Source organism: Cupressus sempervirens, chromosome 9 (genome assembly GCF_028749045.1).
Source record: "Cupressus sempervirens isolate cs-2001-9-10 chromosome 9, ASM2874904v1, whole genome shotgun sequence".
NCBI classification, from domain to species: Eukaryota; Viridiplantae; Streptophyta; class Pinopsida; order Cupressales; family Cupressaceae; genus Cupressus; species Cupressus sempervirens.
Genome location: NC_143126.1, coordinates 588,249,870 through 588,275,282, shown reverse-complemented (window position 1 = coordinate 588,275,282; position 25,413 = coordinate 588,249,870). Strand labels below are relative to the sequence as shown.

General features: G+C 33.8%; 1 protein-coding gene across 2 annotated transcripts in view; it reads left to right on the top strand.

Annotated features, from left to right (window-relative positions):
* The window catches only part of LOC149540055 (DUF21 domain-containing protein At4g14240-like), a 215,133-nt gene that overhangs the window by 95,030 nt on the left and 94,690 nt on the right, over positions 1 to 25,413 (top strand). For both annotated transcript variants that reach the window (XM_089801251.1, XM_089801250.1), the window contains exons 3-4: positions 19,283 to 19,366; positions 19,544 to 19,657. In XM_089801251.1, the coding sequence (XP_089657377.1) occupies positions 19,283 to 19,366; positions 19,544 to 19,657 (198 nt within the window). The remainder of the gene's footprint in view (positions 1 to 19,282; positions 19,367 to 19,543; positions 19,658 to 25,413) is intronic.

Below are 25,413 nucleotides of genomic sequence, written 5' to 3'. Positions count from 1 at the left end.
TTATATTAATTAATCATGCTCATAGATTATATATATATATATATATATATATTATTAAAAGATATAATTCATTTTAAGTGGTATTAAAAAATATAAATAAATAAATTATTTAGTTTGTATATTTTTCACAAAATGAATTAAGAACCCATAGTGTCAGTATAAGGACATTGCCTGTCTATATAAATGGCTTCGTGCCAGTATAGAGTCAAGAATCGTCTTTATATAAATGGCTAAGATGGGATTGATATCTTGTAGTGCCAGTGCAGGAAGTGAGATCCTTGTATAAATGACTATCATTTCAGTGTGAGAGATGAGTAACCTTGTGTAAATGGCTAGATGAGAGCAAGATAATGGCTAGAAATAAAAAGAATAATATAATTCTACTTTTTAGTATTTAATCCTAACATTAATTATTCAAGTATTAGTGTCTCAATCTAACCCTAACAATGGGGACATTACACCTTCTTCCATTGTAACTATTTCTTCTAACATCAGACATTCTTCCTTTGCTCACAAATCCTTTAAATCTACAATATCTAGCTATATACCCTAGATTATTATGTTTTGTTGGGTGGATATTTTGCAACCGACAGTTTTGGGTAAAAATCCAATTGCAAAATAGGATGACCAACCACAACGTGTGAGACAGAGTCTCTCCTACCTTAAATGGAAGGCTCCTCTTCTCACCGTTCCTTGGATCAACTCAAGGTAAGCAAGAAGTTAAGAGATTTTGTAAAAAGGGTGTTACCAATATTCTTTCCTCTTAACTTTCAGGAAAGAATCCACTTACCTGTGGAGTGAGTAACGGGCAAGGTGAAATCCCTTACTACACTTCTATCTAAAGCTGAAAATGATGATACCGATAAACCAACGCTAACTCAAAGGCTAGTTGAAAGTGTACCGATTTGGCTCTAAGTCCGATCATAATTCTATATGAAAAAGCTTTACCTTTAGGGGACAAAGACTTTCGAAAGTAAAGATATCTTAACTATTTTGTGAATTAAGAAGGAATTATAAGCTACAGACAAAGCTTCTAACTGTATATCTCCACAATTGCTCCTAGTCAAAGCTTTGGCTCCAATTGCTTCTTAACTGTTTATATTCGATTATCAAGAACACAAGATTACATGAATCAAATATAACATGTGTGAATTACAGACAAAGCTTCTAATTCACACAAGTAACAATTTCACTCAGTCAAAGTTAAGTCTCAATTGCTCCTTTGTATTCACTTTTCTCTCAAAGTAGTGCTACACAAACAAAGTTCTGCTGGCACAATTTCTCTAGAGCTCTCTTGCATACAATAAAAGATAAAAGATGATTTTACAATGGGGGGGGGTACTCCTTTATATAGGCAAAGGAGTTGAGAAAAAGATGGAGAAAAAAGTGGGAGCAACTCAACCAACTTTGACCTAGTCTAACTAGAAGAGAAATTATTGTTTTACTTCCAACTGCACATGCAACTCGCATTACATGTAATTACATCTTTTCATGCAATGCATCCTCTTAGATCTACAAACAAATAAACAAAAAAAATAAAATCTTAAAGATTGTTCTTTAGTGCCTTGAACTTTATGATAACATCACGCACTGTAAGAAGATCAGCATTCTCCATTGTCTTCGATATGGCCTCTATCCTTACTGCATTTGCATATGCTGATTGTATAACCTTAGAATTTGTCACCAGGGAATCTAGCAAGTGTTTTGTCGAAGATTTATACAGGACAAATTTGTTCATGTGAGAACCAAAATCTTCAGAATCTAAATCAGCATTGATCCTGATTGTATATTCTAAACTTGCCCTTTCAACTACAATTAGATTACCACGTTCATCAAGAACCTGGCATCCCATCTGTCCCAAATCACATGTGACACTTGTTTCTACTACTTCGCAATCTGTCACACCCCCTACTTTCCTCCAGTAGAATTTAATAATAAATGATAATAAAATAATGAAATAATAAATAGATTATAATATAATTTTTTATTCAATTAACTATATATATATATATTGATTAATATATTAAAGTAAGCGAATAAATATAAATATAATTGATTTGATAAAAGTCAATCTAAGCTTTATGGCTTTATGTACATTAGTATATACATATATAGTGTAATAAATAATAAATGGACAAAATATAATGTAATAATATAAATACATATTATATTAATAACAATTATTAAAATATTAATAAATAAATAAATAAAAGTCTAATATAAATTTAGAAGGCTAGTATTAACCTTAACAAAGAGACATGACTTTCTAGTAGTACTACCCCACAAGATTATAAAGAAGGGGATGGACAGTTTAGAGGGGGACATCAAGCCAGAGTATTTATTATAAGGAGTGGACAAGTATCAACAATGGAGAGAAGAAGAACATCAGACTCAACAGAGGAGGGTATAACAAGGGGAATACAAGTAGCAAACATCGAACAGGGGAGATTCTTTTATAATCGACAAACTGATGGAAGAAGCAGCAATCACTTAGGATCCGACTTAGAGCTTTATCAAAGGCATTCAAGTATGCTAGAATGTGGGAAGAAGATGGAGTTAGGTAGACACCAAGGAAAATGTGGCATGACCATCATCACAAGGAAGAAGCTGTGAACCAACTCCAATCTGAGCCCGTCTCAGTTCAAACCAAGTATCGGGTTGTTACCATGGAAAAAGATCATGCTGGATAATCAAAGGCAATGGAGGAAGTTTCCAGCGAGCAGCAAGTTAGAGGGACATGAGTCAACAAATAAAGGACATCTACAGTCATCATCCCAATAGATGTACAGTTCAATGATAAGAGGTTGAACAATAACTGCCTTGCTCGGGTCTCATTTGATAGCAAATAAGACTGGAGTGAATGTTTACAGAAATAAAGGACCCATCATGAAAGGCTATCCACCACAGCTACAAGAAGTTTATCCAAGCCTCTTATCACAGACATTCATGCAATCAGTGAGCAATATGGAATTATTGGCAAGTTCATGGAATACAGAACGGCAAAAAGAAAAAGGGTTTGAATCAAAACAAGAAATCTCAAAAGAAGCCAACACAACAATATAATCCACGTTAGCCATATGAGCCAACACTTGCATCAACTTAACAATAATAGGCATCCATCTTGGACAATTATAAATTGTCGCTTTGAGATCAAAAGGCCACGATGGATAATGGGAATGCACATGAATGACTACAAACAGGGACATAGAGAGAGTTTCTTATCAATTTAAAAATATATTTCCAGATTCAGTGTATTTAGAATAGTCGAAGCCTTTGCTAAATCAGGAAGAATGATTAGCCATTATATACATCAGAGAATCAATAACAAGTAGATACATATTCAATATCTAGATGGAGAAAATAAGCACATCATTACCCGACAGTTTGACATATTCACCGACAGGTATAAGAGGACATTCAGTTTATTGAGAAAGGGGGAACACATAGGATGGATTACAAGGACAGTCATGTGGACGACAAGCACAACATGAAGACAATAAGGGAGGTATATTGGTATAGTCAAATAATCAATAAATGAGAAGGATAAAAATCATAAATGAGAAAGCATACACTAGTATTCTCAAGATATCCATGTCAGTCCACTTATATATATATATTATATCTGATAGGTTGAATAGTCATGGTGATATTATATAACCATGAAACTATCCCAATTACATACAAACCCTTAAATTAGCATAGAAGTAGAAATAATCAAGGATAAGTGTTGATGAAAATACAAAATCAGGAAGATTGGTAAATATGAAACATCTAAGGGTCATTATGGAGAGAGTTGATGTTTGCAATGAGTATATTGCTGGTACACAAATTTGCCTTAGAGTATAAGTATTAGTCTTTGCAATTGAAGTTTTGAGAAGATTATTTTGATAATAGAAGCTAGCTGGCTAAGGGACATTACAGTGGTGTCAGAGCATGATCTTGCCATCCTATAGGGTGAGTCTTAAAAAAATGATCAACATATAAGAACAAAGAATCATCAATGAAGGAGAAGTTTGAGGAAACTTGGGAAAAGATTGTGGATACTTTGTGATAGATATATGATTGAATTATACAAACATTATAGTAGAATTGCGGATAACCTTTTAACAAACTTGTGGAAAAAGAAGTGAACACTAGTCCTTTGGCAAATAAGAATATGACGACCATCAACACATTACTCATCCAAGATTGATTGTCATCTAGACAAGTAACATTCATCTCAGATCAAACCAGACATGACATGTCCTTGTCACCATGCAGTAAAGGAAGAAAATTAATTGAAATGAGTGGTATGGGGAAGGATTCAAATAAGAGGAATAATTAATTCAACAATGTTCTGATGGAACTCAAAAGGACACAACATGAATATCAATCAAATATATATAAGACCAATCATCGATTCAATGATTTCTTACAGTTAATGGTAAATTCTTGTAGAACATTGAATTTGTTGAGATCAAGAGGAAGAAGAAAAAGACTACTCCAAGTAGCCACTAATAAGAGGAAAATAAAGCATAATAATTCCTAGAAGGAATTAAGGTAGAGAGCTAACCTTTGTGAATGACTTCACAAGATATTCTATAATTGAATCCTCTTAAGGAAGTGAGGTAGGGAATTGAGTATCCTCTGAAGGACAGTACATACTATTAAGGAAAATAATATGCATATGTTAAGGATGGATACACCCAGAGTGGGTATCCATAAGGCCTAGGATGACGAAGAACTCCCTCCTAGGAAGGATGGATATATCAAGATTGATTATCCATAAGGTCTTAAAGAGAAACTTCATGAGAAGATGGTACTTAATGGAGAGTTGTTCTATTAATTAGAGCCCCAGGAAGCACTCCACTAGGAGCTAAGCATTTGATCACAACTTCTCCTTAAGAAGGGTTTAAATTGGGAAACTAGGATCTTATAAGTAAATGACTTACAAGACTAAATAAAGTTCTTAACATGGTTTTGGAGTACTAACATGTGATGCAGGTTTATTTGTTAAGGAGTTAGTCACCACTACCTCCGGTAGCACGAAAATGATAATTAGAGGAAGGAATCTATCAAAGATTTTTAACATGTGTATGAATCATGTCTTCATGCATCAATGTGTATACTTCGTGTCTGCGTCGTGTCTTCATACACTGATTATATATATCTTGTGCATGCTTTGCATTTTGATATATCCTAGAATATGTTCCTTAGTGAGGACCAAGATCCATGAACATTCTTAAGGAGTATCGAGCATCATGAACATTCCTAGTGAATGTTGAGATTAAGGAAATTTTATGGAAGTGCCAAGACTGGACCAAAGGCATTATTTACTAAGAGAATATTCTTATTGAAAGTTTTACTACTTAGAAAGGAGGTAAGGATGAGATTCTCTATCTCAAAGGGCTTCTTCATACAGGAATAGAGAAACATTTAGCAGCGGAGAAATACTACGATACATCAAGATAAGTTTTCATCTTTTGAATTATTTTTAGTATTTTAAATGTTATGTTCTCATTCTCAATATGCTTATATTTGTAAAATATTACAATTCTAATCTCAAATTGGAAATTTCATTTCAGGATCAGAGTTAAACCAAGGATCTAATTGCTTGAGGACAAGCAATTTGAGGAAGGGTGGACTGTCATGTCCCCTGCTTCCCTCCAATAGAATTTAATAATAAATGATAATAAAATAATGTTAAAATAAATAAATTATAACATAATTTTTTATTCAATTAACTATATATATATATTGATTAATATATTAAAATAAACGAATAAATATAAATATAATTGATTTGATAAAAGTCAATCTAAGCTTTATGGCTTTATTTATATTAGTATATACATATAGTGTAATAAATAATAAATGGACAAAATATAATGTAATAATATAAATACAGATTATATTAATAACAATTATTAAAATATTAATAAATAAATAAAAGTCTAATATAAATTTAAAAGGCAAGTATTAACCTTAACAAAGAGATGTGACTTTCTAGTAGTACTACCCCACAAGATATATAAAGAAGGGGATGGATAGTTTAGAGGGGGACATCAAGCCAGAATATTTATTATAAGGAGTTGATAGGTATCAACGAGAGAAGAAGAACATCAGACTTAGTAGAGGAGGGAATGACAAGGGGAATACAAGCAACAAACATCGAATAGGGGAGATTCTTCTATAATCTACTGACTGAGGGAAGAAGTAGCAATCACTTAGGATCCGACTTAGAGCTTTATCGAAGGCGTTCAAGAAGATGGAGTCAGGTAGACACCAAGGAAAACATGGGATTACCATCATCGCAAGGAAGAAGCTGCAAACCAACTCCAATCTGACCCCATCTCAGTTCAAACCAAGTATCGGGCTGTTACTGTGGAAAAAGATTATGGTGGATAATTGAAGGCAAAGGAGGAAGTTTCCAGCAAGCAGCAAGTCAGAGGGACATGAGTCAACAAATAAAGGACATCTACAGTCATCATCCCAATAGATATATAGTTCAGCAATAAGAGGTTGAATAATAACTGCCTTGCTCGGGTCTCATTTGACAGCAGATAAGACTAGAGTGAATGTTTACAGAAATAGAGGACCCATCGTGAAAGGCTATCCACCACAGATACAACAAGTTTATCCGAGCCTCTCATCACAAACATTCATACAATTAATGAGCAACATGGAATTATTGGTAGGTTCATGGAATACATAACAACAAAAAGAAAAAGGGTCTGAATCAAAACGGGAAATCTCAAAAGAAGCCAACCCAACAATATAATCCACATTAGCCATATGAGCCAACACTTGCATCAACTTAACAATAATAGGCATCCATCTTGGAAAATTATAAATTGTTGCTTTGAGATTAGAAGGCCATGATGGATAATGGGAATGCACATCAATGACTACAAAAAAGGATATAGAGAGTTTCTTATCAAATTAAAAATAGATTTCCAAATTCAGTGTATTTAGAATAGTTGAAGCCTTTGCTAAACGAGAAGAATGATTAGCCATTATATACATCAGAGAATCAATAACAAGTAGATACATATTTAATATCTAGATGGAGAAAATAAGCACATCATTACCCGACAGTTTGACATATTCACCGACGGGTATAAGAGGACATTTAGTTTGTTGAGAAAGGGGGAACACATAGGATGGATTACAAGGACAATCATGTGGACTAGAAGCACAACATGAAGACACTAAGGGAGGTATATTAGTATAGTCAAATAATCAGTAAACAAGAAGGATAAAAATCATAAAAGAGAAAGCTTACACTAGTATTCTCAAGATATCCATGTCAGTCCACTTATATATATTATATCTAATAGGATGTATAGTCATGGTGATATTATATAACCATGAAACTATACCAATTACATACAAGCCCTTAAATTAGCATAGAAGTAGAGATAATCAAGGATAATTGTTGATGAAAATACAAAATTAGGAAGATTGGTAAATATGAAACATCTAAGGGTCATTATGGAGAGAGTTGATGTTTGCAATGAGTATATTGCTGGTACACAAATTTGCCTTAGAGTATAAGTATTATAAGTATTAGTCTTTGCAATTGAAGTTTTGAGAAGATTATTTTGATAATAGAAGCTAGTTGGCTAAGGGACGTTTTACAATCTCCAAGAGATGTTTGCAACTTTGTAACCAAATTTTTCAATGTTTCTTCTTTGTAACCCATAAGCCCTAGATGCTTAAAGAACATCTCACTAGATGGAAGAATATCACATGAAACCATGGCATCTAAATAAAATTTAGCAATCTCATCCCAGTCATTGAGAATCTCCTTCAAATCATCTGCTTCTTGAGTCAAGGAAGAAATCAAGCTTCGCTCCATTTCACTCATCTCTTTGACATGCTTAAGAACTGCAAATGTTTTTGTAATGGCTCGAACTCCTTCAGAGATGACTTCTCCTATCCAAGACTTGGCAGCTCTAATGACCTTTTTTTCCTTGGATGTTTGAGGCACAATAACTACACTTTGAGAAAATTGTTGCCGAATAACTTCATTTAGGCGAGTAACCTCTTGTTTGAGTTGATTCTTCTTCTCCCATAATTCATGATTGTTTTTTAATACATTTGCTAATGTATCTTGAGCATCTTGCAAACAACTTAAGCATGATTGCTTCCCGATTTCAACCTTAGTGAACTTGTAATCAGAACGGGTAAGTTCTTCAGTAGTTTTATCCACCAGTGGCTCAGCAACTTATACAAACTTGGTTTTCTCTGAATCAACTAAGATCCTTGAAACAATGTTATATTTCAAAGATTTGGACTTAGTTTTTTTGAGAGAAAGGTTCTCTGGAGGTACAACCACTTTTCCTATCTTCATTATGATTCTACTCAACCATGTAGGCAAGTTGAAACTTTCATCTATGGAAGCATGTAAAGTGGAGACCATTGGCATTGATCCAGATTGTATCTCCATTGTGACTGAGCAAGATTTGGTTTGCACAGCTGAATTCATAGGTGCATGATGAGAGGATTCTGTTATGAATAACTCAAAGCCTTTTAGAGATGTATCAAGTTGAGAAACTTGACTCTTTGTAAGAGTTGGAAAATCCTCAAACACACTTCCCAAATGTTCATATTGTTCATTTGCTAGAATGAGAGGAGCTGCTGAAGAAATAGGAAAAGCCAATGTATTGACTTCTAAAACTAGAATAGAAGGTGTGAAAACAATGGAAAATGAATCCACGTCATCATACACAATCTCATCCAAAAAAGGTGCTTCATGCAGGGATGGTGCATGAGTCTGTGCAGGTCTTGGAGGAAATATGATCATAACTTCCCCTTCTTCCTCCTCTTCTTTTTCTGATTTTGATTCTAATTCCTTCTCTAATTCCCAAACTAGTTTAGAGATCTGAGATCATTTTGATCCTGTTCCGCCTTTCAACTTTAATTTAAGAGACTTCTTTGCATCAGAAGAAGAAGCTCCATCTTTTCTTGTAATTTCCAGCTATGACTTCCTTCTAGGAGGGCCAAAACTTCCACAATCCAAACCCAATTTTGGATTAACCCTTTTTAGGCCTTTAATTTTCAGCCACTTATTGGGGTTTGCCAAAATGGATCGAAATCTATCCAGATTAGATGTACCTTCTTTCTGCTACGATTGAATGGGAAAAGGGCAGTTTTTATCAAAACCAACCTGATGATATTTCGGATCAAGAATGTTGTCGTCATCTTCAATTTGGAAATCTGCTGGGATCTCAAGCATGTTAAGATCAATGATTTGTTGCAAAGTTAATCTACAATAGTCCATCTTCATTATACCCAGTTCTGTTCTCATATCAATCCAAACATCCTCGATGCGATGAACATGTGCGAAAGCCCTCTTGATTTGAGAATTCATTTTTCAGTAATCAAAGTCAAATCTGGCTTTAAACTTCTTCAAAGTAATTAACTGCAATTCTGCTTCCATACTTTTTGCTTTATGTACAGAATTGATCAAATAATTACCAGTCGCCAAGGGTTTGGTAGAAGAAATACCAAAATCGGGCCTATGCAAAGTATGCTGATCAGATTGAACTTCTATAAGTTGTCTAGCTAATTCCATCAGAATGATCTTATCAGTAGCATACCTAGGTAAGGTATATGGCTCACTTTTAAAGTATTTAATCCTCAAGTAAGTAAAAGTTGGACACTGGATAAAGATACAACCATATTGATTTACCTTTTCTCGAGCTTCATCATATACCCTTTTGATGGATAGTTGTCTATCAAACAAGCATCAAAAATGACCAAAAAAAGCATTTTGGACTCTTCTATAATGGAACTTACTATTAGCTAGAGTAATCTGATCATAATAATCCCAAATTGGAATCTGAAGACAATCTCCTTTGGTTGAGGGTACAGAGAAAGATCCCATGGAAGCAAGGATGTATACAAGGTAGGAATTCATGGAGAAAGGCACTGAAGTCCCTACGTTGAGAAATTGTTGACAAAGTGCAATGCTAATCAGTTCTCCCCAAAATATATATTCTTTGTTCTCCATGATCTAGAAGATAAATTTATACATCCATGGTTTGAAATCAGTAGAATCTTTAAGACCACAAACCCTGCTAAGAAGAATGATAAGGTCTTCGTACTCTTGCTTGAAGTTAGACATATGAACGGTCTTTGGCCATCTCGAGAAATTATTCCTTTTATTATGCAATCAGTATTGATTTATGTACTTTTGATAATCTCCCTTTTTCTCATTTCAGATTTCCAAAGATGATTCTTTGGTTAGATCTACACATTCTGCATTATGTGGCACTTTGAAGATTTGCTCAATAACTTCTGGATCAAGACTAATAATAACCTTGCCATCAACATCCTTGATTGTCTTTGATTTTGGGCTGAAATGTTTTGCACATCCGAGAACAAACTCAAGTTCCATGGCAGCCATAGGAAATGTAGACACCGAGTGAATATGCCTTCTCTTGATATGTGTCATCTCATGACCAATAGGAGTTTCTACCCTTCATAGAAAATCACTCATGTCCACATGTCCGATTTTTGTGTCTAACACATTGTCAAGGATGGATGTGACATGAGATGGAGTTGTATGAGCCAACTCTTTATCAAACTGATATTTCATCTTGCCCTGATTTAGATGGTGAGGGCATCTCTTGCACTTGTGCTGCAATAGAAAAATCTCAACACATAAATACATCGTCAGAGGAAATTGCCATACAAGTTGATTCTCGATCAGCAACAAAAGTTCAAGTACGGATTTGGAACTTTGTAGATCCAATGAAATGATCTCAAAGAGAAATCATATACATATGTAATGAATGGAGATGGAAGGTGAAATGAAGTATTATGGAAGTGAAAATGTAAGGAAATGGATGTGTAAAGGTGGAACACATGGGAATGCGTGCGAATGGAGATTGCTGATTTTTGAAAAGTGACTTAGGTTTTCAAGATGTTATTGCATAGAAAATGGACTACATGTATATGCAAGATGTAATGAAGGATAAAAAGTGAGATGAGATGCGAATGCGGATGGAGGATGAGCTTACATGTAAGTGCGGATAACGGATGAGATGTAGAATGTGTAATGAAACAGGAAGTGGAAAAAAATGTATTTGCTCATGGAGGCATGAGTACATATGGAAAGGTGAAAATGAAATGTAGCTTGAGGTGAAATGAACTTTAAAGTTGTCTTGGTGGAGAGGTGAAGTCAAAGTACATGGGAAAACATGCATATGACAATTTTGACTTTCAAAAAAGTGACTTTAAGTCGAAAATGGGATTTGGAGATGCAATTAAATGTAAGGCTTTTCATGTAATCGTATCATGTGAGTGGATGCAGAAAGTGAGATGAGTGAAAATAGAAGTGGAAAATGAGATTACATGCACATGTGGATGATGAATGAGATAAAAAACATGTAATCATATTTCATGAATGAGATGTGAAATGTTGTGACATGAAAGATGGAAATGGAATGTGATGATGCTCTTGCATGAAATGGAAGATGTAGTGAAATGAAACATGATCGAGTTCTTGGGAAAGAACTTGCAATTTATCGAAAATGGAGAAAAACTGGAAAGCAAGCTCACAAAACACAAAAACTTCAAAAGAAAAACATACCTTTGGCAAATGACTCAAACATGTCAACAAGAAAAGCATTTCAATATGCAATTTCGACTTTGGAGTTTGGGGAAAAACCAAAAACATGAAAATGAACCATTTCATCATTTTTAAAAGAAAAATACACTTTCCATGGCAACAAAATCAACAAGTGGCAGTCATCAAGCTAAAAGGTGCATAAAATCAGCAAGATAAGCACAAATTTATTTGCAAGAAGGCAAATGTCCACTTACATGATGATTACGTGTCAAAAATGGAGGGAAAAGCTCCAATAATGAAAAAAATTTCAACAAACTTAGATCTTTTCGAACTTTGCAAGAGGAATCCATAGTGGGCAGCAAATGAGGCATTTTTTATTGACAATGTCAAAAACGTGCCCTAAGAATGCTCAAACTTCCAATGTTTTTGACAAATGCATGCACTTGGGCCATTTTTGGAAAAAATATGAATCTCTAAGGGCATGAAATAAGTTGTTTTTGACTTCCAAGTGCAAAAACGTGACCCAAGATGTATTGCAAACCATAAAATATGCCAAAACACCTCCTCTTGCAAAAACGTGAGCCAAAATTGAAGATTTTAGGTGTTTCTCACCAAAACGTGCCGTTGAATGGAATCCAAAATAACGTTTTTTAGCAAGAAATCTCATCATTCAATGTTTAGAAACCCATTGATTTGCAAAAACGATCCCAATGGAGAAGATTTCAAGAATTTTCATGGAGGAAATCAAGCAACAACTTCAAAAATGTGTTCTTGAGAGCTTATTGCATGAAGTTACTCCAAAAACGGGTTTTGGAAGGGCAAGAGCATGTGCTTTAATGCAAAACACAGCTTTTAAAAACACGCAACAAGGAAAAACACACCTTTTAGAGGCGATTAGATGTTTTAAAAACATGTAATGGGCATTTTCAAGGCAAAAAACCAAAGTAACGAGAATCGAAATCGTATTGGAATTGGCACGGCCGAATCAAATCGTGAATCGGGGGTGAATTGCCAGTGAATCGGCGATGAATCAGCAAATTTGAAAAACCCTTTAAATGTAAAGGTTTTAACAATTTAAGACTTATTTCATGCACCCTTTATTGAATATAATTTAAACACACTATAACATCATCAAATAGAAGTTAAAACTTAACATACATAAACATGAAACATAAAATCCATCACATACGTAACTATGTTATCATTATGTACTAAAATGTAAATTGTAGGCTAGCTGAAGTAAATAAAAATCAAATGATCATAATAATTCAAATCATAGAATGTATGTAAGATGAAATCATGAAGATCTATAAGACATCAAATCATAAATGTATGTATAAATCTAAGATGAAGATCCATGAAAGTTTGAAACGTATGTCTATCAGTGATTCAGTATCACTATCAATATCTATACAGTGTAAACAAAATATAAAAACAAGGCTGCAGCTCAAGCCTCTTCTTCTCTCTCACTTTTCCTCTTTTCTACTCTTGCTTAACAAATAGAAGGCCCTTTAGGGTTATAACAAAGAGAATAGATCAAAAAGAAAGTTAAAAAAACAAGTTGTTTTTTTAAAGTTACAACTCCATACTTTTCTTGCCGATTTTTTCATCCGATTCATGCGATTTTTTTGATGAATCGCTGATACTGGCGATTCATGCGATTCATCCAAAAAAATCGGGTGTGGCGATTCCTGACTCCAAAAAAATTGCCCACCTTGAATCTTATCACTGAATCGCCGTTACTATGCAAAAACCGCACCTTTTGGGTGCATATGCATGTTTTAAAAATGTGTTTTTTGCCCAAAAACGAGTTTGGGAAGTGCAAATACATGTTTTAAGTGAAAAACTCACCTTTTGGATGTGTATGAATATTTTAAAAACATGCATATGCAACTAAAGGCAAAAGCTAATGCAGGAGCATCCAGAGGTATAAGGGCAATCCTGTGTCACCCAAAAAAATGTACTTAGACTTAGTTTTTGTTTCATGTGTTTTCATTTTTGGATACCCATTTGGATCAAATAAAGGTTCCAACTCTCACAGTTCAACTATCAGTGTGCTAGAAAATCTCGAAAAAATAGGAACATGCAATTGGGCCATCATTTTGGTAACCTAGAAGGTGTGAATTGGCCAGAAGAATGTAATTCTGATTTAGAGCATTCCAGAAAAAGAATCAGGTCAAAAGGCCCCACGATTTGAAAGTTATTGCAATTTTTCGAGTTTTGGAGACCTCCTAAGAATGTTTCAAAGTCAGGTTAGGGGCATTAAATGACTTCGAAAAGGGTCAAAAAATGGGGGACGAGCGAAGCTGGTCCATAGGGCTATAGAGCGCTTCGAGAGCTTTCCGAAAATGTAAACGGTTCGTCAATCGGAGCTACGGTTCAAAGTTATGCCTCCCGAAAGTTCGGTGACCATTTCTGGATTCTTCTAGATTTGCGCTGACTTCTAACGCAGCTTCTGGAACCTTCTATTTGGTCGGTGGATACCTACTAGCACTTTCTAGAATGTACTCCTAGTCCTTAACCCTCCGGGGTCTATTTAAGGAGATTTCTGGCATTGTAAAAGGCAATTCGCAGTGGAGTTTGAGAGGAGGTACTGAAAGGAGAAATTATCTCTAAATTTATGCTATATTAAGCCCTTAGGGCATGTTTTGAAGTTTATTTTCTCTGTACTCTTTGTACTAGCTTATTTTCTCAGTTAATACAATTTTCCTTTTCTGTTGTGTCCATTCTGTTCTTGGGTCTTGTCCCCATCAAAAGCTCACTTTTTTGATGTCATTGCACATTTTAAGCGAGTTTACATGCAATGGCATCAAAAAGATCCACTTTTAAGTGACTTTACACTCGTTGAAATTTACATGCAATAGCATGAAAAAGGTCCACTTTTGATGGATTTTTACACGTAATGACATGAAAAATGTTCACTTTTGATGACTTTTAGTGATTTAATAAGCACATGCCAATTTAATTTCAATAAAATATTACTTAAGTGGGACATAAATTATATTTACATATCATATTAACAATATAACATGTAAATATCATTTATTAAGTAATATTTACTAGAGCATTTGATTTAAATGTCAAAAATTAAATTGAACTATGTAGTTAATATAGTCACTTAAGTGAAAAATCAAAAAGTAAACTCAACTTAAAAATATAACATAAAGTGCATTATAATTACTTTAAGTGAAAATTTAATTGATAAAGTAACTTAAAAACACAACATTAAATGAATTTAAGTTATACTTTTTCAAAGAGTGAATGTTAAATTAAAAATATAACATGATATTTTTAATTCATGTTGTTGCATCAAAAAGGTCCACTTTTGGGCACTAGAATGGCCATATCTTTTGACAAACAACTCTGATTAAGCTCTAGGTTAGATCAAATCGAAGGGGAAACCAAAAGTCATGACTTAAGCAAACCCAAAGGACTAAAAACCGAGAAACACACACTTAAAAACAAAGAAAAGGGTAATGAAGGCCTAAAAAATCAAGCATAGGTTTGACAAACAAAAAAATGGAAAGGACAGGATGAAAGCCTCCAGTAAAAGAATTTGCTATGCGAATTGGAGTTGATTGATCGATCAACGTTAAGTAATTGAATAACAAATTCAACTTAGAGAGATGCGAAACTAGTTTGAAAAAGTTTTGTACTGCTACCTGCATTTTGTGGTGAAAAATTATAGGACAACATGCTTGAAACATGTAACAATTGAATTTCCATACCTTGGTCAATTTTGATTCACTTGCAATCTAGGATATCTAGTAATATGTGCAAAATTGTTGCACTTACATGTAATTTCAATAGATATAACATTGTTACTTCTGATAGGTCTTCTAGCATTACTGCATTAGTTCTATCATTTGTCCTTTGATTAGACTTAGCTTTGCATATATGTGATTTATGCCCATAATGCCAACAATTGAAACAATAATTAGTAAAATGCTTAGTATTAGTATTACCTTTGCAACCTCTCTTCATGTGTCCATACTTGTTGCATGCATAGCAATTTTGTTTGATCTTCTTTGTCTTCTCTTCAGGGTCTTTAACCTGAATAGATGTCTGAATAGGATCTTGCATTGGTCTTTCCTTTGCTACCTTAGAACTTTCAGCATCATGGTAACCAATTCCAATCATATCTCCCTTAGTTTTCTGTTGTTGCCATTGCTCATCAAGTATGTCACTACTCAAATAAAGCTTCTCAAGATGTAACTTTGCTTCCACATGTTTACCCTTGACAATATTGGTATACTTATCAAGTTCTTGATATTTAGATCTTGAATCTTCAAGCTTCAATTTCACTTGTCCAAGCTGAGTACTCAATCATAACACATTTGTTTTCTTCTTTAGATCCGCTTCGAGCTTTTCTTTCTGGTCTTCCCCATCTTTATTCTCTTTGGCAATCTATAGAGTAGTGATCTCAAATTCATGTTTAAGTGCTTCTTTCTCCTTTTGAAGTTTCTCAACTAGATCTGATTCATCTTCATCTGACTATGGCTCATTGATCTACTCAACAAGTTCCATTCTCTTTACTCTTGAAATATCAATCTGATACTAGAGTTTTTTGATGTAATCTTGTGCATCTCTATGCTTTAATTTCAACCTTTCCTTGTTTGCATTTCCTTTATCCAGATCTTCAAGTGTCGTATTAAAATTACTTTATAAGCTACTTGTATCCACCAAGATCCTCCTCAAGTTGTAAGGCTTTTTTTGAGGAATTAGGCTCTGATACCAATTATCAGGATCAAGCAACACTGAGAGGGGTGGGGAGTGGGGGGTGAATCAGCATTGCAACACTTTTAAACAACACTTTACAACTTAACAATAAGCATCGACAAAGCACATTGCACAAAAGTAAAACTTACACCAAGAGAGAACTCATAACACTGTGATTTTGTTCTCGAAGAAGCCTTGGCCAAGGGGAACCCTGGTGGGGATGGTACCCACAAGATGATGAACTAATTTGAAATAATCTCTGTTAGGAGTCATTACATAGTATTTTTTACACCAGTCCCTGTTAAAGAACAAGACCTTGTTAGTGGTGTGCAACCCTGTTAGGAGTTGAGAACAAAAAGGGAGAACACTTACTCAAGAATTAACATTAAATCCACCTTCTAGACTTACTATTCAAATACAAAGGAAGTATTACAATTATACATAACTATACTTGACATCACAATGTCTGATTAGTCCCAATGAAGCTTGCATCTTCTTTGATCTGGCATTGAGGATTGCACATCATATATCACACACATCATATATCATATTGTAATAACCTTGCTTGGCTATAGCTCTAATAAATACTAAGATTTCTGACTTTTGACATTATGTCAAAACATTTAGCATACAATGCTGATACTACTGAAAAGAACTCCAAGGCTGACTAAATCACATTCACCAAGATTAGGCAATTATTAACAACACTAATGATGACCAAGCTCAATTCAATGGCAATGATAGATTTGCATTTGATTTACTATGCCATGTGACTTAAAAAAACTGAACTACTTCATATTTATCTCTCAATTCAATTTACATTAGCATTGAATCAAATTACATCTTAGAATTTCACACACTTTCTTCCAAGCAACAGCAATGACAGAAATGGAAGATGCAAACCTTAAGAAATTGATCCACAAGACTGAAATTCCAAAACTACTATGCCTCAGCAGTAGGTTGGAAAATAATCAGCTCCAACAATTAATCTTCTCCTTTGCCACAGTAAAACAGTAGGAGAAATGGCCAATTGTATACTTCAGCACAATTGCCAAAGCAAACTCGGAACAAAATCTCAGATTTGAATCTACAATACTTCAGCTATAGATCCAATGAAACGACTCTGAATTCAAACCCTTATACTTCAGCAAGGGCAACAAATTCAGAACTTCAGAAAAAGCTACAAAGGCAACAAAAGAAAATATATATCCAAGCATGCTTTTCTCAACAAATGGGCTTGTATCTATAACCTCCAGATTCCCTTTTGTTGCCAAAATGTAACTTCACTCAAGAAGCTTCACCACACAACATTAATTAGAAGCTTCCTTTAAATTCTCTCACTTGACTTGGCTTAACCAAATAATAAATGACACTTTCTAATGATAACTTAACTCTCAACTTAAGTGAAATTATAAAGTTAACTTATAACTTTATAATAAGCCATTTAATAATTAATAGTAATTTGGCCACTAAAAATATAATAACTCCCAAAATACTCATCATTTAAATATACCATTTGAAATAGGAGTCATACCTATTATTTCTCCATGTGACCAAATGCACTTTCCAAAAATAGAAAGGGTCCATCTCGATCAACACCAACTTACCACAAATAGTAAGTACACAAAACTAAGCCATATTTGATAACTTTGTTGTCATTGCTGACCAAAACCATCCAACTATATCCTGAATTCCGAGTTTGTACTTAGGCAATTTTAATGTTCAATCCTTAACAAACTGATTGTCTATCTAAATGACCATGTAAATGAGATATTTTGTCATCAATGGTAACACCTTAACTCTCATTCAACACTCACTTGTCAACATTATTCTTGAAACTATTAATATTGAGAAGGTTTTAATCTTCAAAAGATTGAGAAGAGCTCAAAGTTCATTCTAGTAGTATAATAATATCATACTCACCAATCTATCTCAAATTTGGCCTTAAACCTCTTTATACAGCTTTTTGGAGGGAATTGTATAATTTTAAATTACGATAATTCATTTTCCACTCAATTTCTTTTTTTGAGATAATAATACAATTTAATGTGCAAAGGCCCTCTAACCCTCCTATGCATCCTCTTTTAAACAGCTTTATTACCTTTTAAACAAGATATTTCACTAAAGTTGTCATTTAAATATTTAACATAAAAAAAAAATTGAGTGAGCATTTTAATAATTAATTATTCTACTGGAGTTGTAGAAAGCATTGAAATGACATTTAAATCAAGCATTGATCACACCAAGATGATACTAAAGGTAGAATGATAATTGGAACCAATTGAGTAATTTACTAAAAATAGACCGCTTCTCCAAGAAGATTGAAGAAGCCACCAAAAGTTTGAATTCGCTTTTTAAAATGTCACACAGATCCACACGACATACTAAGCTCATTTCTAAATGAAAGTCGAATCTAACCATAGAAACGAGGCCTAGACTCGACAAGGCTGACCCGACTTAGGACTCATTGAAAAATCGGCAAGACTCAGCAAGAACACCACAAAATACCAATTCCTAGTGAGTCTCGCCTAGAGTGAGTTCTTGGAGAGTCTTGGGCCCCTAGGACTTGGCTAAGGTGGCTTGGCTCGAGACTCACCAAGGCTCGAGAGTCCTAGAACTATGCTACTAACCAACCATAGCACTCTAAGTATTTTGGAGTTCGTACCTCACCAAGACAAATAATTTTTTAATGAATGAGTTGAAATGAGATTAATTCAACTTAGCAAGGTTAATGCTGGTGATTTCTGATGTGATTAAATTTATTTCATTAATGTTGCTATATTTATCCCTTTTGGACAAGACAAAGTGTATAGATTTATATATCAATAAATTGTTATTATTTTGGCTTTCTTGATATTTTTGGATTCCACACATAAGGTAAAATCAATTTCAACCTTTTTAGGCTTTGTTTTGTTATAAATTATGAGTATTTGTTTCTATATTATGTTTTACTTTATAGTCAAGGGCATGCTAAGCATGGTGATTCCTTCTCTTGTTTGGCAGGCTCTTCCAATCTATCTGGATAAGATCTTCAGCACCGTAGTTGCTGTAATTCTGTCAGTGACTTTCGTCCTAGCTTTTGGGGAGGTGAAAAACACTTCTAGCTTGTATAAAATGTTCAAATTAATTGGATAACTTTAACTTGAATTTAGTCTTTGTTAAATTATTCATGTCATTGATATTGTAGTAGACAGTTGTTCTATTTAGTGTATTCTGTGCTTGGTTATTTTTTGACATACAAGGTGCACTTGTCTTATTATGCAGGTTATACCACAGGCACTATGTTCACAGTACGGACTTGCTATTGGTGCAAATTTGGTTTGGCTTGTGCGAATCCTTATGATCATTTGCTATCCTATTGCCTATCCAATAGGAAAGGTGAGCTACATAATGATTGTATTTAGCTGAAAGAGAGCAAATTTGGAAGATATGTTTGCTAATATATTTTCTCCAGAAAAGACATACTGACTTATTGTTTTGGCTTACACTTTCCTATTAATTAATTTAGCTTTACGACTTCTTGTGAAGTAATAAAGTTTTTTTTTCCTGACAATTTCTATGTTTCAAACTTTAGATGCTATTTATACCTTGAAGAATATGACTTTTTCCATAAAGGCATTCTTTCTATTTTACTTCATTGTTAACTTGGGCAAATTAAATATTGTAAAATCTGTGTACTTTATAGTGCAATTATATAATAAGCATTTCTTGTTATGACATAATGTAAATTAAATATGTTAGGTTGTAGAGCATTAAGATGGTGAATCTTTATTCTCTATTAATTCTTTGTGAATATATTTGTAATGTTGGGACTAGAATTATTGTAGATAATTCTAGAACCTGGTAAGCTCATTCTTCATATATATGAATATATTTATCATTTGCCTTCAGTGTTACAACAATTGGAAATTACAGCTTAATCAGTGTGCTACATTAGTTGTTTATTGGCAATTATAGCTCAATTAGTGTACTACATTAGTTGTTTATTGGAAATCATAGCTCAATTAGTGTGCTACATTAGTTGTTTATATGATACATTAGAAAGAGCATCTCTACTGGGATCAAGGTCTATAAAAGGACCAGGACATTCAATGGGCTGCAGGGGCCAATATTTGCATGGCATGGCTATATTTCAAGCTAATCAACCATATGCATAAGTTGGTTGATATAAAATTCTATCTATGTATAATCTGATTGGTTGGAATTTTGGTGACAAAGACATACATGGGATAATACCTTCATTTCAATCATAGAAAACCTTTTAAAGTACATTAACAACGACAAATAACACAAGAGTACAATTCTGGTAAACTGCAAACAACTTGATTCCTTGCTATAATGACTTGGCCCCAAGGTCACAATTTGGTGGGAGACGCTTCTAAAGGTCCATTTTCTCCACTTCTGGATATATTTTAGATTTTTCTTGATACTTGCAGGTCAGTGGTTCCTTTTATTATGTTTTTGGTGCATATATGAGAATGATGGGCCACTTTAATATATCTTCCACAAGAAAATGACCCCAGATGAGGGTTAACCTTGACTGCCTTCAAATAATGTGACCTCACTAATATATCATCTTCATGTTTTTATTTTCCTTTATCCAAATCCTGCACGAACAAGAATATTTGCACTTTCTAGAATTATGTATCCGACAGTTCACTAATAGAACCAATAAGAAACTGAACCTTGTTTCTATGTGGATATTCCATTTTATCAATCATTGGTTTGAGGTTCCTTGTCTCTTTCACTTCTTTATCTGCCTTATTCCTAAATCACATTTTTTCTTATGTTGATCATTTCATGGAGAATCGGATTCAATTCTCTCTCTCTCTCTCTGCATTTGTTATTCAATACCCAAATATACTTTTTAAACGCTTCAAACATTACTTTCTGCATAGGCCAAATTTGAGGGAAGGAAATTATCATGCAACCACACATTGGTAAGCAAAACTTTTTGAATGGTTGGTGATAGTTTTTCCTTAAAAAATATGTATTTGACCTAAGTTTGATGATGGACATAAAATTTACAATTATTAAATGCATATTAATCTGATATTTTGATCTTTTTTTGGCTAATCTTTGACGTTTTTTTTGTTACATTTATTCCCTTCACCATTTTTTAATCCGCAAACTACTCTATCATGCTAATCCTCAAGGTGGTTGTGGTTATTGTTAGATAACTGAGCGGGGGGGAGATGAATGAGTTATATCCATCTATCCTTCAGACCTTTCAAACACTTTAGTACCAATTTAAACTTCATAAACTTTCACAACAATAACTTAACCACATTCAACTTCTCAAATCTAACTTATATCAACTTTGCTTCAACCTGTTATCTCACTGTTCTTGATTATACCAAGTATCAAAGTAATAACTTAGCTTATACCAAGTTGCAACATTAAGTAAATAACATGAAAATAAACTTTGCAACACATTAGCATTCACACATTTGACACAAATATTTACTTTTTAAACGCTTCAAACGTTACTTTTTGCATAGGCCAAATTTGGGGAAAGGAAATTATGATGCAACCACACATTGGTAAGCAAAACTTTTGGAATGGTTGGTGATAGTTTTCCCTTAAAAAAATATGTATTTGATCTAAGTTTGATGATGGACATAAAATTTACAATTATTAAATGCATATTAATCTGATATTTTGATCTTTTTTTGGCTTATCTTTGACGTTTTTTCTGTTAGATTTATTCCTTTCACCATTTTTTAATCCACAAACTACTCTATATCATGCCAATCCTTAAGGTGGTTGTGGTTATTGTTAGATAATTGAGAGGGGGGAGATGAATCAGTTATATCCATCTATCCTACAACCCTTTCAAACACTTCAGTACCAATTTAAACTTTATAAACTTTCACAACAATAACTTGTTAACCACATTCAACTTCTCAAATCTAACTTATATCAACTTTGCTTCAAACTGTTATCTCACTGTTCTTGATTATACCGAGTATCAAAGTAATAACTTTTTACTTTTTAAATACTTCAAATATTACTTTCTGCGTAGGCCAAATTTGAGGGAAGGAAATTATCATGCAACCACACATTGGTAAGCAAAACTTTTCGAATGGTTGGTGATAGTTTTCCCTTAAAAAATATGTATTTGACCTAAGTTTGATGATGGACATAAAATTTACAATTATTAAATGCATATTAATCTGATATTTTGACATTTTTTCTGTTACATTTATTCCCTTCACCATTTTTTAATCCGTAAACTACTCTATCATGCCAATCCTCAAGGCGGTTGTGGTTATTGTTAGCTAACTGAGAGGCAGGAGATGAATCACTTATATCCATCTATCCCACAGGCCTTTCAAACACTTTAGTACCAATTTAAACTTCATAAACTTTCACAACAATAACTTGTTAACCACATTCAACTTCTCAAATCTAACTTATATCAACTTTGCTTCAAACTATTATCTCACTGTTCTTGATTATACCGAGTATCAAAGTAATAACTATTTACTTTTTAAACACCTCAAATGTTACTTTTAGCATAGGCCAAATTTGAGGGAAGGAAATTATCATGCAACCACACATTGGTAAGAAAAACTTTTCGAATGGTTGGTGATAGTTTTCCCTTAAAAAATATGTATTTGACCTAAGTTTGATAATGGAAATAAAATTTACAATTATTAAATGCATATTAATCTGATATTTTGATCTTTTTTTGGCTAATCTTTGATGTTTTTTCTATTACATTTATTCCCTTCACCATTTTTTAATCTGCAAACTACTCTATCATGCCAATCCTCAAGGTGGTTGTGGTTATTGTTAGATAACTGAGGGGGGGCAGATGAATCAGTTATATCCTGTAATGTCCCCATTTTAGCAGTTGACCAAGTGTGTGTGTGTTAGCCTTGTTCTACATGGTCCCGAGGGCTAACGAAGGGTTTTATGGGATCCTGGAGTGTTTTGGCCTAGTTATGGGGATGTGTACCCAAGGGAGACATAAGGGGTATTTTAATATATGTTTTATATACTACACATCTTTTAATCCACATTGCCCATATGAGTTGAGCGGACCCTTGGAAATAGAATAAAAGGACGCATTTGTGGCTTCATTAGCCAGGTTGAATATGAGATGAAATTGGTGTGTGAGTTGCAGCTCCGTTCTTGGCATTTGAGGTCGTCTATCCTCTCTTGTAACATTCTAGACGTCATTCCCTTGGGGTTTGGCCTTTGGAATTCTTTGTTATTGGCTTCATTATCAGGCAATTTAGTTGCATTTCCAGCTACAGGCAGATTTGGTATTTTGCTTATATCTTCTTCGCTACTTTTCCGATGCTTATGCCGCTTTGAGGGAATGATATTATGAAGGTAGTGGACTGATTGAAGGACAAAGCACTGTAGCAGCAAGTTCGAAAGCATGGGCTGGAGTATTATGTCAATACTGCTGAAGTAATTAGTGAGTTGATAAATCTGCCATGTATTTGGTTTTATGAATTCTGAAAATAACATTTTATTAGCAGCAGTTCATTTCCACTTTGCATATTATTGTAGTTTCTTTCTTGTTTATGTTGTATGATACCAATTCCATGCACAAAACACAACAAACAAATAAACGTTTGATTTTCGGAGTTATAAGGGGTTTAAAACATTAAACGGAGAAATAAGAGGTTGAATGCAAACTGTTTGACAAAATTCTTTTCAGCAAATTGGTTTAGTTTTTTTGGGATATCCAGGGGTGCCCATTACATATCCATCCTACAGACCTTTCAAACACTTTAGTACCATTTTAAACTTCATAAACTTTCACAACGATAACTTATTAACCACATTCAACTTCTCAAATCTAACTTATATCAACTTTGCTTCAAACTGTTATCTCACTATTCTTGATTATACTGAGTATCAAAGTAATAACTTAGCTTATATGGAGTTGCAACGTTAAGTAAATAACGTGAAAATAAACTTTGCAACACATAAGCATTCACACATTTGACACAAATATTTAACGTGGAAACCTTGTAAAGGGAAAAAGCACCCAGAAACTGGTAACCCAAAAATTTCACTCTTCTGAAGTGAGCTCTGTTAAGAGCCAACCTTGTTAAAGGTTTACATGCACATTTTTAGTGTGACCCGGTTAGAGGATTTTAACCAAAGATCATCTAGACATTATTAATCCTTGTCATTACTAAAGAGTGGCCTACTCTAAAGGATATATAAACATCATTAATCGATGTTACCATATAGGATTTCAAAGACTTGTTAGGTGCACTGGGTTAAGAGATTTTATCTGCTACAATGGTAAGAAAGTAACAATTAAATGATTTGCTAGGTTTAGCACTACTTTGCTTGTTCAAATCTTTGCTTCACTCGGTTTCTTCCTCCTGATCTTTGTTTGGTTGTTTCACACACTTTCAGTTTCACTTTTTACTTCCTCTGCTTGATCTTTGCATTTCTATTCTTCTCGGTTCACCTTGTTCTTCTTCCTTCTTCAACTTCAATAGATTGCACAATCACCTCTCTATCAGCAACATGAGCAACTAAAAACAGTCTCTTTCATCTCCTAAAATAATAAACTTTTGCCTTCCACACCCTTCCAGATTTTTCCTCTTAATTACAATCGTAGATCTTAGATTCATTGCATTTAGTCACTCGGATAATAGAACTTCCTTGAACTTTGTGCTCATCATTATCTTGTTCAATCTCCTTCATTAGATTTGCAATACCTTTCTCCATCCATAGATATTGTAAGTAACTTTGACTTTATGCTTTGATCTTCTTGAGCATTCTTAATTTTAATCAAAATTCGACCTCAGATTAATCTTTTCTTTTTTTCTTCACTCAATGAACATTACAACTTGACTCGGGCAATACATCACTCGGTTAACACTAAAATTACTCTATTTACATTGAACTTTAACTTAGCTTTGCTAGGCACTCGACAACAATTCTAATTACTATGTTAATACTGTAGTTTTTCTTTCACCAACCAAATAGCTATGAACTTAATCACAATATTATATGATTGCAAAACAATCAAACCAGCATTATATTGTCATTGTCCAACTCATTCAAGTACTCATAATACCAACACTTATCAACTTTGTTATCATCATACTTTCTTCAAATCCTCTTCATCAATCAAATGATATGGTACTCTA